Source organism: Portunus trituberculatus, chromosome 44 (assembly GCF_017591435.1).
Source record: "Portunus trituberculatus isolate SZX2019 chromosome 44, ASM1759143v1, whole genome shotgun sequence".
NCBI lineage: Eukaryota > Metazoa > Arthropoda > Malacostraca > Decapoda > Portunidae > Portunus > Portunus trituberculatus.
In genome coordinates, this window is record NC_059298.1 from 28391088 (window position 1) to 28407474 (window position 16387).

General features: G+C 42.5%; 1 protein-coding gene and 1 long non-coding RNA gene across 8 annotated transcripts in view; one reads left to right on the forward strand and one right to left on the reverse strand.

Moving 5' to 3' along the window:
- Positions 1–9190, forward strand: part of LOC123518623 — a 15440-nt gene extending 6250 nt beyond the window's left edge. Inside the window, exon 2 of the long non-coding RNA XR_006678845.1 lies at positions 8441–9190. This is a non-coding gene — a long non-coding RNA (uncharacterized LOC123518623). The remainder of the gene's footprint in view (positions 1–8440) is intronic.
- A 387-nt stretch (positions 9191–9577) lies between these two features.
- LOC123518621 (mucin-2-like) overlaps positions 9578–16387 on the reverse strand; it is a 117022-nt gene continuing 110212 nt past the window's right edge. For all 7 annotated transcript variants that reach the window (XM_045279525.1, XM_045279527.1, XM_045279524.1 and 4 more), the window contains 11 exons: positions 16113–16382; positions 15248–15422; positions 14626–14866; positions 14286–14429; positions 13573–13752; positions 12923–13065; positions 12518–12653; positions 12161–12328; positions 11345–11568; positions 10885–11044; positions 9578–10635 (listed from right to left, as the gene is read on the reverse strand). In XM_045279525.1, the coding sequence (XP_045135460.1) occupies positions 10582–10635; positions 10885–11044; positions 11345–11568; positions 12161–12328; positions 12518–12653; positions 12923–13065; positions 13573–13752; positions 14286–14429; positions 14626–14866; positions 15248–15422; positions 16113–16382 (1895 nt within the window). In that variant the 3' untranslated portion in view covers positions 9578–10581. The remainder of the gene's footprint in view (positions 10636–10884; positions 11045–11344; positions 11569–12160; positions 12329–12517; positions 12654–12922; positions 13066–13572; positions 13753–14285; positions 14430–14625; positions 14867–15247; positions 15423–16112; positions 16383–16387) is intronic.

The window sequence follows — 16387 nt, forward strand, 5'->3', positions numbered from 1 at the left end:
TACTCTTACAAATTATGTGCAAAAACTCTCCTAAAACTGTCTCGTTCCATTAGTGCAGCCTTGTCAAACACTAAGGAGTATGTCACATAATATTCTTGCATTTCTGGTCAAGTTACACCCTCACTACTTTTATTCTCGTGTGTCGTCCTTTTTCTTTGCTAAATAATGGACAATGGATTTTATAAAGCTTTTTTCAAGAGTATTTTCGTGATTCCAATGATGATAAAGATCTTTTTTTCATATATAAGGAAAATACTCATGAAGGCAGTCAGCATTTAGTCTTTCAAAAACTTCTGGTGAAAGATAAAGGGTTTTAGAATACGTGTTCATATCTAAACCTTTAAATAGCCACCTAAGCGAAACAACATTATTGTACTGCTACTTAACCTTTTCAGTACTGGAACACATTTTAACTTTGAGCTTTTGGTGTGATTAGCCCATTTTATTGACATTAGGAAGAAATTTTGGAGGCCAGAAGATTAATGGCCATAGTCTTCACTGTTTAAATCCCCACATAAGTTTCTGAAGCTATATAAATTCACCAAATAGAAAACAGAATGAATACGGAAATGCGTCCTGGTATTGAAGGAGTGAATCGCCCATGGAACTATTTAGAACGTACATACACCTTCACTTAACCACATATGTTCAACTGTACGTGCTTTTAACTGGCTGGGGAATGTAACGTTCTGCTTAGGAAGAGACTGCACCTTCACTGTCATCTGGCTCGCCATGAGAAGATTACGTATTTAGTCCTATCGCAGGTGAATCGGTTACTTCTTTCCTCTCCCACTCCTCGCTCTCATTCCCCTCACTCCTCTCCTCTCTCGCTCTTCTGACTCTTTCCTTTCTCTCCTTTAATTACATTGTGTCAGTCCTTCCCTTCCTCTTTTCGTATTCCAGTCACGCTGTTCCGTACGAGGCGTTCACCTTACTACCAGTCCCTCCTTCCATGTATGCCGCCGCCTCACACACGTCACGTCGACCTCCTGTACGCCATCCGTATCCTGACTTGCTTACACAGAACGCCAAATGATATGCAGTCGATCACTTTCGATGAGCGTTTGTTCCTGCCTCATCAGCGTCTCAGAATCAGTTGTTAGTGTCTGTCTTTGGTTATTTCCTTGTCTAGCGCCTACCTTTTGGCCGAGTCAGTGTTGTATAAGTAGGTATTAGTAAAGACCAGCAGGAGGTGCACTGTGCTGGGATTACTTCATTTGGCTCCGGTGGTGTGAGATGAATTGCAATGAGGTTGTGCAAGTTCCTCAAAGTCCAGTTAATAATTAATTTTATTCTGATTTGTTTTGCTGTTAATGTTCAGTGACATAAGTTCTCACCCCATCAAACAGATTCGTTGTAAGAGCACGCAGTATGAGGCATTAATATTCCGCCACATTCCCCGCTCATTAGTGGGTCAGCTCTGGTAACCTCGCACGACCTCCCGTCGAGAAACAAAGGGAATTGGAGAAAGGGAAACCAAGGTAGCCAGTAGTTAACACTCTCAAGGAAAACTCCCTCATGAGGAAAATAGACTAATATTTAGTAAGTCTGGGCACATAATTATCTGTTAATGAATGATGTATATAATGATCCAACATACCAATGGCTCACTTCGATTTGTTTGCTGTTTGTGGTGTCTAGAGCACGAATTGCGTCGAGACAAGATCAACAGCCTCATCCGTTCCCAAGACTAGGGACTGATTCTGTACCCAAACACCTCCACACCTCACAACAGAAAAGCTTTAATATTCTGAGGACATGGGCAGTAGCAACACATGTCTTTGTATTACCTGCGTGTCATGAACAGCAATTCAAAAAGAACGACGACTGAGAATATTTGTAGTACTCGGTCCTCCTCACATCCATCATGCTGCGTCTTGAATTAAAATGAGAACATGTAATATATAATAGAATTCATATATATTTTTAAGCATCATTATTGTATCAGTATATTCCTTTGTGCCTTTCATACACTAAACCAGGCTGTAAGCAGGTCTGCACCCCCCCAATCCAGAAAGAAAAGTAAAGAGAAAGGGAAAGACAATGAAGAACCAGTTTTGAGGCGGAGGTAGGCGTAGTAGTGGCTGTGACGCCTCGTGCTAAGCGGGACACAGGTCGGGTGAGGACAGGCACACTCGCTGGTGGATTGCCTCACCGATGTGTCAGATTGAGAACAAAAGTAGGTAGTTAGCATGCAGAAGGAAGTGATCGTATTGAAGTTGAGGGACCTTCATTTCGAGATTCTTTTTCTTTTTCCTTCTTTTTCTGTTTTCTTGCTTTCTTTAATTCATAAAGAAATGCGTTTACGTTTTGCTGTTAATTAGTATCCCTAGAGATATTATTTCCACATTTTTCTGACAGCTTCTCCTCTTCACTGCTTGGTAAGTGGTTGCTTTACTTAAGAAAAAAAATAGATGTCGCTCAATGGCCCGTTATTCTGAAACGTTTTTTTCTCTCACAATCACTGCTTTCCAAAGGCTCCAGTTGAAGTTCCTCGTGTTTTTAAGCGTATTTTTATGCTTCTGGTGATAGATTGATAAGATTTCTAGTTTATTAAAAGGAGAAACTGTCTTGAAAACCCGGCTAGTCGTCTCTGTGGGCCTCGAATATTATCGTTTCTGAATACGGCGAATAACGTGGACAAGTATCTTCGTAGTGAGTCGTAAGTGTTCATTGCAGATTGTCAGTGGCAGAAAAAAGGATTACTTAACACAACCTTTAATCTTCAACACTGACTTCCATAGATTTTCAAGATTAATGAAATGTTATAGTGCAAATGTGAGGGTAATTTCGAAAGTCACCATTGCACCAAAGTGACTTATTAACTTGTTCCCACATTTTAGTGCCTTATGTATTATATTATTTGTCCAGCAAGCTCATGCACTGTTACTCCAAAATCATTTATCGTATTGTTGCAATATTATGTGGCCAAAATATTGCTTTAAAATAGAGACAAGGCAAAATCACATCTATATTCTCTCTCTCTCTCTCTCTCTCTCTCTCTCTCTCTCTCTCTCTCTCTCTCTCTTTCTCTCTCTCTGTTAAGCTTCCACGTTGATGCAGCGGGGTACCAACGTAGTAACAGTAATTTGAGCACGAGTGCACGCAATAATGAGTCGCACATGCTGTTGAGAAAAATCCTGTTCCCCGCACGTCAATTTCATGGCTTCTTGTCACATTGTAGGTTTGGCACGCTGTATGTAACATGAGCAAGAATATATATGTTTGTGTGTAAAAACCTTTCTAATTCAGTGCACAAGGACACACATGCGAATTCGTGACCGGGATGCGCACCGCGGCTACACCAGCGTTGCATGCACATTACGCTGAGCTGAGCCAGGTGTATGTATCTTTTTAATAGAGTGCTGGATCTGTTACCATAATTAAACTTCAGGCCAGCATTTTAGATTTAAGGGGGATCTGTTGTTCTCGAAAAGGCTGAGAAAGAGAGCAAAACATGTGAATGGTAGAAAGATGGATATGAATAAAAGATAAAGATAGCGAAATTACTCTCTCTCTCTCTCTCTCTCTCTCTCTCTCTCTCTCTCTCTCTCTCTCTCTCTCTCTCTCTCTCTCTCTCTCTCTCTCTCTCACACACACACACACACACACACACACACACACACACACACACACACACACACACACACACACACACACATACAAACTGGATCCATCTCACAATTTACAATGCATTAATAGAAGGCCAAACTGAAGCATCATACAAGTTTTGAATTTTTCTACCAAGTAACAAAGGCTTCAAGAATGCCTTTAGGAATTGGCGACTTGAAGAGAAACTGACAAACTAAATTAAGGCTTCGTTTTATACATGAGTGTTTTCCTACTGTGGAAGTCTTTCTTAGTCATTGGCCCGTATTCTGAAACGCTTAGCTCTGTCATCATCACTACTTTCTAAAGGCTCTAATTGAAGATACTCATGTGTTCTGGAATATTTGTATGGTTTTGGTGATGGACTGGCAAGATTTCTAGTTTGTCATAAGGAGGAGCTGTCTTGAGTATCCGGCTAGGTGTCTCTGTCGCCCTGGAAAATTATGGTGAGAGAACAAGGCGTTTCTGTATACAGGTGATTGTACCGTGAATGACAAACACGTGGCTCATTAGAACAAGAACCTTGAAGTCACAAATTAATTGCTGGTATTACTAACTGAACAACATTTCTTAACTTACAACCCGAGTTACATATTTCCATTTTCTGTCCACGTTGTAACCTTCCCACTGTCAGACGCACTAATATAGTCTTCTCAAAATGAATAAATAGACCATTGTGCATGCAGAAGTGAGGCGTAAACATGTTATTGATTCAAAGTCTGGTCTCGTATATGTGCAACTTGCTGTCAGATCGCCTTCTCGCAATCTTCCATCAAACAAGTTATGCACTGAACACATCCAGTACATAAATACGAGTTGTAAATGGGACACCTCGGCAGTTATCAAAAGTTATGTATACATTCTGCCGCTATTAAAATTCCCACTTTCGTACAAAGCCTCTACTTTGCATCCCACAGCCGGCCCATTAGATCTGTTTCACCACTCATAATCAGAATTCAATTAGTGCCAGCGTGATATACCGCCACTGATGTTAACCTTGATTGGTGCATTAATTATGTAATCATCTTAACGCGCACCTCATTATTCCTCAAGATAAACACTTAACCTTATCATTACTCTCTGCTCTGACCCATGCATGTGTGTCCCTCCCGTCCACCTGCAGCCTCTCTCTCTCTCTCTCTCTCTCTCTCTCTCTCTCTCTCTCTCTCTCTCTCTCTCTCTCTACTACCACTACCACTACTACTACTACTACTACTACTACTACTGCTGCTACTACTACTACTACTACCACCACCACCACCACCACCACCACCACCACCACCACCACCACCACTGCTGCTGCTGCTGCTGCTGCTGCTGCCACTACCACCACCACCACCACCACCACCACCACCACCACTACCACCTGTTGCACCACCACCAATACGGCCACAACCACCATTACTACACCACCACCACTGCACCACCACCACTACTACTACTACTACTACTACTACTACTACTACTACTACTAGTTGTTGCTGCTGCTGCTGCTGCTGCTACTACTACTACTACTATTCATTCCGTCTCCCCTACATTTTTATTTTCTTTTTAGGTTTCCTTTCCTCTCTCGTCACCCTATTTTATGTTTTATTTTCTATATCGATTAATATTTCTTATTTTTCCTCCTCCTCCTCCTCCTCCTTCTCCTCCACAACCACCATTAGCTACTATTACTATCACTGTCTTTTTACCTTCCTTTTCTACTTCCCTCAGTCTTTCTTGCATGTTCTTTTTTCTATTTATTATTATTATTATTATTATTATTATTATTATTATTATTATTATTATTATTATTATTATTTTATTATTATTATTATTATTTATTTACTTATTTTGTCTTTGCTCTTGTACAATATCTTTCTCTGTTCTTTTTCCTCCTACCATTACTCATCCTGTCTTTCTTATCTCCTCTTCCTTCTCCGCATCATTCATGACTTGTTCTTTCTTTTTTTTCGTTCTTTTTTCTTCCTTCTTTCCTCTGTTTTCTTTTTTTTCCTTGCAGGACACACCCTGCTCTTCTTTCTCCTCCTCCTCCATTCTCTTTTTTATTTTTCTCTTGTCTGTTTGCTTTCACTCTCTCCCTCTTCTCTTCGTCCCTCCGTTACTTCTCTCCTTTCCCTTTCTTTTGCCCTATTTCCCTCATTCATTCTTACTTTCTCCTACTCACTCATTCCTTTCACCATCGCCATCCTCTATATCATCTATTTATTCATTTCTATTTTTGGTTTTGCTCTTGTTATATCGTTTATCACATTCTCCTTCCTTGTCGTTATGCCTTTCGCTTTCTCTCTCTCTCTCTCTCTCTCTCTCTCTCTCTCTCTCTCTCTCTCTCTCTCTCAGTACACCCGTTGCTTGTTTGGTAGAGGTAGATATGTTGAGTGTGGCAACCAAACAATACCCTCGTGCATACATATGTTCACCTTTATGGCGGCAACGACCACCACAACACGTCTAGGAGTGGATGGATAATTGTGGTGCCACTTTTATCTGTGCATATTATAATTGAGGAACCATTATGGATATTGTGGCGGGGTTTCGAAACAATAGTGCGCGGGGGTAGTAAGGTGAGGTGAGGTGAAGTGAGGCCATCAGCAATGTGTGAGTGACGGGAGGCTCAAATGTTAAAGGAGAATGACACTTCACAAAGGCTACTCCAGATTTCTTGCCGTCAATTAAGCTGCTACTCGACTTCTCACAATTAGTCTCACGTGTTGATACCCGCGGCACACTTGCGCGCCACCAAGGGCAGGCGGGGCCGCGATCCCTGGCAGGTGGTGGTGGTGGTAGTGGTAGTGGTGGTCCTTTCACCGGCCAGCCTTGGTCCGCGTGGCCTTAGCGTGCGACTTTTTGCTCCACCTGGGACTCGGTCATTCAAGATCAGGCAAGCTGCCCCGAGGAGCCGGCACACCTCGGCCCGCCCCGCCCCGATCTGCTCCGACCCGACCCTACCTGACCCATCCCGACCCGACCCATCCCCCCTTCTGGTTCACACCCCGCCCAGACTGGACCACGATAGGAACTTTGTAACACTCGGCATACAGGCCAAGGCGCACGTCCATGTTGCTGCTGCTGCTGATGATGACGATAATGATAATCCAGTAATATGTTTGGGACCAACTACTAATGGACAATACTATTACAATTACTATCATTACCTCTGCTACTACTTCTACTACTATATCTCTACCTATTACTACTACTACTACTACTACTACTATTTCAGTACCTAATATTACCACTACTACTACTACTACTATTCTTACTATTACCACCACCACACTACACCACCACTTTACCACCACCACCACCACCACCACCACCACCACCACCACCACCACCACCACCACCACCACCACCACCACCACCACCACCACCACCACCACCACCACCACCACCACCACCACCACCACCACCACCACCACCCACCACCACCACCACCACCACCACCACCACCACCACCACCACCACCACCACCACCACCACCACCACCACCACCACCACCACCACCACCACCCACCACCACCACCACCACCACCACCACCACCACCACCACCAATCACCACCACCACCACCACCACCACCACCACCACCACCACTAACTACACCACCACCATCCACAACCGCTAACACCCCACCACCACTGCTACTACCACCACCAATAATAATAATAATAATAATAATATTAATAATAATAATAATAATGATAATAATGATAACAACAATAATAATAATAATAATAATAATAATAATAATAATAATAATAATAATAATAATATTAATATTAATGATAATAATAATAATAATAATAATAATATTAATGAAATAGTAAGTCCAAAAAGTGGCTGGGACATGTGTATAGAAGACATGGACTGGTGCGTGGTACACCAGAATGGGTGGCACCTGGAAGAAGAAGTAGAGGAAGGCCAAAGGAGACGTGACTGAGGACAATGAAATGAGAAGTGGGTGATGAATGTTGGGGAGACCTTCAAGAGATAGCTCAAGATAGAATGTGGTGGCGAGAGTTCATTTGAGGCCCTACCTATGCATCCCTAAGGGTACCACAAGATATGACTGACTGATTGATTGATTGATTGATTGATAATAAACACGTTATTGTAGTATACTGACACTAACACTGGTATGTGATTAGAAGCAAAACATGAAAAGAACAAGAGAAAAAATATACAAATCCACCTTCCAGCCTAGAGATTCCTGTGGTAAGACATGTGAGTGAAAAGAACACTGGATGGTGATGTGTGTGATAAATGTGAATGAAGGGATTGTGGAGTGATGGAAGTCAAACGTAATATCTTAAGGTGGTTTGGTAGTATCTTAAAGTGGTTTGGTTGCCTGGATAAAGAGAAGATTGCTTTAAGTTCAAACTGATGACATATTGACACACACTATTTAGCTCTCTTAATGCACTGGTCTGTTTCCTCCACCTACTGCAGCAACCACTACTCCATCCTCCTTCTCTATATTTAGCAATCTTTAAAAATATTTCACTATCTTTTCTAGACTGCATCCTTTTCACACAGCACCATTCCATCACCTACTTTCAAATTCTCCTCTCATCTAGTCCTCTTCACTCTCCCTTGATTCATAGCTTCAGTATTTTTATCAATCATGTCTTCTATTTATTTGTGATCTGAAAATATTCCATTACCTTTCCTAGACAGCATCCTTCTCACACAGCACTGTCCCATCATCTACTTTCACATTCTCATCTTGTCTAGCTCCTCTTTACCCTTCTTTGAGACACAGCTTCAATATTTTCAGCAGTCATGTCTTCTATTTACTTGTCATCTGTTTATTTATTTTGTTACAGATAGAAACAACAGTTAACCAGTGGGACAGCTGAGAGGTTCACCATAAAAGCAACAGTGAGCGGTGAGTACTTTATTTCTCGAGGCACACATTCACGTACTATACAAAACCACATGATGAAATGCTTTGATGAACATGACACCTTGGCGTCCTGTGCCATCGGGTCACGGGCACCATGGCTGAGGCACGGCAAGGTGGGTGGGTGGTTGCCCGGAAAACCTCACAGCCCCCTGGTAAACCCAAGACCCTCACCACGACTCAAGAGAAAAGTAAAAATATACATTTGCTCCTCTATTTACATTCCACATCTAATTATCACAGTTCCTTCATTTTAGGGGGAGGCACGAGACTGGCAATGAGCGACAAAATTTACACAAGAGACTCTGTAAGATGTAAGCAGAGGAGAGAGATGCTCAGCCAGGTTTTGTTTGTAGGAGTTATGCATTTATGAGTTAATTAATGAGTGAACTGGTATTTGAAAGGACAAGAGAGACACCAGCCAGAGTTTCAGTGAAGTAAGTGAAGAAAGTAAAGAAAGAAGGAAAAGAGAGACTGAGGAGAGAAATGGAAAGGGGAAAGGAATAAAAGAAAAAAAGGGAGGGAAAAGAAAGAAAAGAAGAGAAGGAAGGATAAATTGACAGGCAACACACAAAAGTAAGATATCTGGAATGACATTGTTTTGATCTCATACTCTCTTGAGTGGATTCATTTAGTATTCTATGTGTATACATGTAATTGAATAAAGTGTGTGTGTGTGTGTGTGTGTGTGTGTGTGTGTGTGTGTGTGTGTGTGTATATATATATGTGTTTCACTGTTTGATCTGCTGCAGTCTCTGACGAGACAGCCAGACGTTACCCTACGGAACGAGCTCAGAGCTCATTATTTCCGATCTTCGGATAGGCCTGAGACCAGGCACACACCACACACCGGGACAACAAGGTCACAACTCCTCGATTTACATCCCGTACCTACTCACTGCTAGGTGAACAGGGGCTACACGTGAAAGGAGACACACCCAAATACCTCCACCCGGCCGGGGAATCGAATCCCGGTCCTCTGGCTTGTGAAGCCAGCACTCTAACCACTGAGCTACCGGCCGTGGTGGGTGGGTGGATATGATATGATTATGTGTGTATATGTGTGTGTGTGTGTGTGTGTGTGTGTGTGTGTGTGTGTGTGTGTGTGTGTGTGTGTGTGTGTGTGTGTGTGTTCAACACCTAAGATCACAATGATAACAATGACTGAGTGTGTTTGTGTTGCAATGAACAGACACGAAGGGAGGGGGATACGAATAATGCATTATATACCATTATAGAGACTATCAGTGAGCCAACCAATGAGCAACCATCTCCTCCCTCTTTCTCTCTTTCTCCCTTTCTCTTTCTCTCTTTTCACAACATCCAGCACCACACACCACCAACACATTAGTGAACCTTCAAGCCAGAGTGTCATCAGGTCCCAGTAACACATGATGGTGAAGCTATGTACATGTAGTGCTGAAGGAGAGAAGTTGTGCAGACCCATGGCCATGAGTAAAGTCATTGCTTCAAGGGCTGTTAGAGAACCAGGTCTGAGATGAGGTGAGGTGGGGAGAGGCAAATGAGAATGCTGATGCAGTTTATAGTTCATGTTAAAATTCTTTTTCTCTTTCACACAAGCACACACACATGCACACACGCACATACTTCAGATCTGTACATTAGACACAGCAGTGTATTTTAAAACTTAGATAACATCTTATCTTAAGTAGACAAAGGGTTTAAAAGGAAAAATGTAAGATGAGGTGTTGTGAACTTGGTGAATATATACGTACGTGGATCATAATGGATCTATCTCTTTGTACATGAATGACTGTCATTTTGGAAAGTCTCATGCATAAATATTCTTATAAAGCTTAGTGTCATTATTAAAATTAATAGGATGATATGCTATGAATATATACATTTATTTATAATAATCAAAATATTCAGTTTAAATGCATAATGTGTTGACACGGCGCTCGGACTTTGACATGTATTGCACTCCTGTCACTGGAGGCACTCACTGGACCACAGTCTGGGTGTCTCTCAGAACGAACCAGCAGTAAAAGTGCAATTTGCTGGGGAGGGGAGCAATGCCTGGCTGGGGTAGCAGCCGAGCCACTACAGAGACTCCAGGTTTCCAGAGGTGAGCTTTGAAGCATACAAGTTGATCACCTGGAACAAGGGAAGCACAGATTAGCCAAGCCTGGTGCTGATGTTGCTAATGAAGTGCTATAAAACAGCTCACCCTATTACTCTGTAAAGTAAGTTCTTTTATTCTGTCTGTCCTGATACCAGAACACATCAACAAAGACCAATATCTAAATGGACCTACTGTACAATAAAAGACACTACCAGTGATCCCTATATTTCACCAGTACTGTCACTGCCAGGCTAACAGTGACCACACAGGATGGTACACACCCTGTAGATGAAGGCGTACTGCTCCTTAGTCTGTACGGCGCCCGCTCTGTCCCTCCTGATGGCGTACACGGTGCGGGGCACGTCTATGGTACGGTGCTCCTCAAACTGCTTCATGACAATGTCGCTGGCCAGCAGGGTTCCCGTGCGGCCAGTGCCTGGGCTGTGGGGGAACGGAGACAGAAGAGGGTTAGTCGTAACTTGTATGCTAAAATGAAAGCCTAATGTTTCCTCTCAGATATTAGGACAGATCAAAATACCTCTTTTTATAACACTCATTTAATTTGATAATATGTATTCATAAGCTAGTGCTACACTAAGTGAAAAACAACTAAATTGAAAGAGAGGAGCAGGCCAGTGGCAGGCAGATTGGTATTCTGCTGCTAAAGAAGCATCACCAAACTTCATCCTCATGAAACCACTACAATATTTCTCATTAGAGCACAGCACACAAGGCCCTCACCTGCAGTGGACGACGATCGGTCCCTTTGCCCTCAGTTTCTTGCGGGTCCTCCTCACTTCCAGGATGAAGGAGATGAAGGCGCCCTCCTCATTGGGCACCCCTGAGGCTGGCCACCCAGTGAACCACATGTGTGCCACCTCCCGCATTAGATTATTCTCCAGATTCTTGAGCTGCACGTTGGACACCACAAACTTCTCCCTCATGTCACGGGACTTGAGGGTCACCTGTGTGACACAAAGGTGGTGCTAGTGAACATGATTCCCTCAGACCCTCACTGTCTCCTAATGTCCTCGAGACACTGTATATTGCCTTACTACATAAATCCTGATATTTATTCTTCCAATCAAAGCATAAAAGTAAAAATTCCCAATTAGTTAAGTTTTCAGTACTTTGTACCCCTAACAAGGAAACTATCATCATGCCATCAGTACTGAACTCACTTATAAATAGGCATGTGATAATTTTGCATCTATCTATATTAACAATGAATGAATAAGAGTAGGCTATGCTCACAAAGAATTATCATCCTTATTCTACAAAGATCAGAGTCATGATATTCCTTGAAACAGCGGTCTTGCATGTATATCAGTGCCAGAAAACACTATTCAATCAATGCAGATCAGTGCAATGCCACCAGATATTCATTCTTTAGACCTTTAACCAGTTAAATTCATCTTTTTCTTTACTCACATGCTGGAACCCTACAGAAGTGACATTTTTGTTTGCCCAAAGACAGTCTTCCATGCATAAAAATTATTACAGAAAACTAGATAAACGACTTGGAAGAGAACTGGTGTGATGAGGCCCATGACTCACCTGGAAGTCCCCGTATAGCCTGTGGCAGTCCAGGGTCTCTGAGGGTGGCAGATAATCTGCACACTTGTCAATGCCTTTCTCCACAAAGTCCGTCAGCATAACCACCACTCGTGACTCCTGCTCCCACACCATCCGCCAGAAGTCTGCCACAGTGTCATCAAGAGGTGCCTGAGGAAATTAGTCCAAGGAATCAGAAAACAACCAGTACTGACATACAAAATAGTACACTTCCATATATAATTTTGCCAGAAAAGTCAAAGAACAACTTTTTTGTGCATTTCTATTTATGTTATATTTCAATGAGGTTTGTTTTTGAGTAAAGTTGGTAATAACAGAACAAACTACTACTGGACTGACCTGCGTGGCAATGTAGTACTTGGATTCATTCCTGGCGCCACGCACAAAGTTGGCATTGATGTATTCACAGTTCCTGCCATCCTTGGTCACCTTGAGGAGCACTCGGGTCTCTGGCACTGGGATTACATTGGCGTACCTTGGCAAAGGAAAGAGAGATGAGAAGGCAAGTTCATGGAGTATTGGAGGCCTTGTAACAAACACAGAAGACTTTGATCCATGCAATACAGTACACTGTTTCTGATTGATTTGACACTGAGCAGCAATAGACAATGAAATAACGTATATAACCTTGCCTATTACTTCATGTGTCTAGATTTTGTGAAAATACATTATCAGAAAATGCTTTATACTCAAGGTGATACAATATATACCACACTGTTATCTTACTAAGATTAAAAGCCATACCTGTTTTTGTCCTCAACACCAGGTGGCAGTTCATCATACTTAGGCATGTTGACAGGAATGGTTGCAAACTCCTCATAGACACCATCAATGTCTGAGATGAAGTGCGTCAGCTTGGCAAAGTTGAGGGGACGTGATGGGCCATTCTGAGAGTGGTGAGAAGAGCAACAGTCACATTGAGTGTGAAAATCTTGTGTTATGTTGTTAGTTATACTGTATACATGTTAACTTTATTCTTATTGAAGCTGTAAAAAAATGCATTAATTGTTTCTTTTTTCAACACTGAAAATGTGTTCCAATGATCAGTGCAATTCCGTGAAAGTTTCCTCTGGTGATGTGGTTTTCTGTGAGCTTCCCCATGAGATAGGATTCCAAAAAATTATTTATATGATGTTCTAAAAGCTTGTTCTTGTGATGTGGGTTTGCTTTCAGTTGTCTTTGTGAATTGGGTGTTAAAGTTTACACCTGAGCTATGACTCCATAAAAATATTTCTTTGTGACATGACTGTCAAAATCTGTCTTTCATTCTTTGTGACATGACTGTCAAAATCTGTCTTTCAGTAATGGTTTTTAAAAGTTCAGTCCTGTGACACATCATCACTGCCCGTGCCCAGAGCCTCCCAGTCCCTCCCCATGCCAGGGTAGCACCTTACCGGGTCATCAAAGGCCTGGTTGAGATAGGATTTCATTGATCTGCCAGATGCTCGCCTCTTGCTTTTCCTCCTGAAGGAATGGTACACAGAGACACTGTCCATGCTGTAGGCATCCATGCTGACCGGCGTGCAGCGGCGGCCATAGTAGTTGTTGGTGGCTCCACGTCTCTTGACAACCATCTGGAGGAGAAAGGTACATGGTTACAGAGAGAGCTGCTGTTGAGGCTCCATTGTTCCACCTCCCTCTATTCTGCACCATATCATTCTTCCCTCCCCTTTGCAGGCCTCTCACCAGCCTCCCTTTACTCTGCCTCTTGTCATTCTCCCACTCTTTGGTTCCTTCTCTGTACCATTAACCTTGAACCTTATCAGTCTCATGTGCTTAATTCTGATATTTGTTCACTTGCTTGTGTTTTGTTTCATCATTGCCACTAAAGTTGGGAACACATTTCCACTATGAACACTAAACACAAGATACTTTCCCTTAGCTATATGGTAGGTTTTCAGCTAATTCTATATTTATTTCACATTTACTGTGATTTATTTCACACTTTCTGCAGAATTCGGTAGTCAAGGCTTATTTCTGTATTTCAGAATCATCTCTGTTAGTCCTGTTCTTCATGCAACATACAAGTACATGTTCTTATACACCGTCCTTCCACCTTTAATTTGGTGAACACAGCATACATAACAGAATGGCTACATGTACGTACAAAGAAGAAAAGGGCAACAATGATAGTGACTCCAACGATGCTGCAGATGACAATAATGACGATGACAGACGTGCCCACAGCGGCCTCTTGCACCTGGTCCTGGCTGGAAGACTCATCTGGCCGAACCACCTCCAGTTGCATCACCTGTGGCATGGAGAACATTATAGTGCCATCACACACACACACACACACACACATTGGTTGCCTATACTGTTCTTGATTGTGACTGTCATGACCCCAGTGAGTGGCAATTAACTCTTTAAAAGGCCATGGAACAAAATGAGACTAAAGAGAAAAGAGAAAAGAGGATGCTATATGGATGCGTGTCACCAGCACATACCCTGGGCACCAGATACTTGAGATCTTCGCTGATCACCAGGTCAGTGGGGAAGAGTGGGAACTTCTCTGTCAGCTCCCGGTCCACCTCCCCAGAGCTGCTGGTGATGTAGAAGTAGACATGGGTGTGGTTCTTCTCCTGCATTGTACCTGCATCCTCATGCCTAGTTTGGCCATCCTGGCTTGATGGGAAGGACGGGCAGTCGGCCATGGCAAAGTATCTGATGTCCTTCGGCATTACCTTCCTGCTGACACAGAGAGTTTGGTGTCAGGCAAGTAACCTCACCACCAATGCCCTTATTTTGGTATTTTGACAATGCTTGAAGTGCCACAGTGATTTAGAAGACAAGTGCAATGACACAAACATATTACAGTTTAAAATCAATGCATCTTAAAACAAGCACTTCATAATCAAACTATTTCTTGTTGTAATACCAAAAAGAGATCATCAGTGACACCAGAAAGTGGGAGAAATTCATGAACTGCTATAGCATTCTATAATGGATATTAAGAACTCTAAAAAAATATGACAATAATGATTTTGGTGACAAGGATTATAGTTTTGATGAGGACGACAGCAACACTGGAGATGAACAGAGTACCCAGACCAGTAGCACAGCACTCACACACTGCCGTTCAGGTCCTGCGTGATCCACTCTCCAAACAGGGAGCGGAACTCATCCTGGTGCTGACAAAATTCCCTGGCATTGTAGTCCACCAGTGCCCTGATATACGGCAGCGCCACCACAACCTCTGTGCCATTGTCCAGCACTGTTGTGGTGGTGAGCATCGGTATCTCACCTGAAGGGAAGAATCATGATGTGCATTACACCACATGTATCATGAAACATATATCCTGAAGCACATCTGTGCCACACCCCCATTACATTCAAAGAGCTGTAGTTCAAGTTACAAGGAATCTTACTGGTGTTTTTTGGGGTTTTTGTGACAGATTAACAAGGTTCCTATTTTATTATCTAAAGGAAAACACTTGAGAAACAAGCTTATCATCTCTGTGGTGTTGGCAAATGATTGTGATGAGAGAGCAAAACATTCTAAAATATGTGTCTATATCTAGCTGCCACATATTCCCACACGTGGCTTATCCCTTCCTGACACATAACATATGAGAGACATTTAACAATCTGCATTATTCTAATAACTTTGACTGGGTTGGAGAAAGATGCAACTCCTTGATATGTTCTTAATTAAAGTGAGGGATTTCAAGACATGTATCCATCTATGAACAATCAATTTGGCTGTTTTCTTTTGGGATCCAGGCTAGTGACCCTCTAACATACAAAAGAGTAAACCTCAGAAGGCCTGTTTTTACTTTATTTTTGTTGGTCTAGGCCACTGACCCTCTTGTATACAAAAAAATTTTGCATTCCTTAGCACTGAAGAGCATTGACAAAGTACCCATACAGCAAATAACTGTTTGAGGTTCTGAGGAGAAACATTAATGACACACCAAAGTCTTCCACCACCTACCAGGTGCTGCTGTTGTGTTGTTCATTTCTGGTTCTGGCAAGATGAATGCTGTGGTAGTGTCTGGTGCTGGTGCTGTTGTTGGTTTCACAGCAGGTGCCTCAGTCTCAGGAACTTTCTCCGGGGCAGTGGTTGTCATGGTAGTGGTGGTGCTGGAGGTGGTTGAGGATGTGGTAGTGGTGGTGGTAGATGTAGTGGTGTCTGGTGGGGAAGGGCTGGAGAGAGTGGTTGCTGGAAGTGGTGGAGGCTCCATCTCAGATTCTGATGCTTCCTCTGTC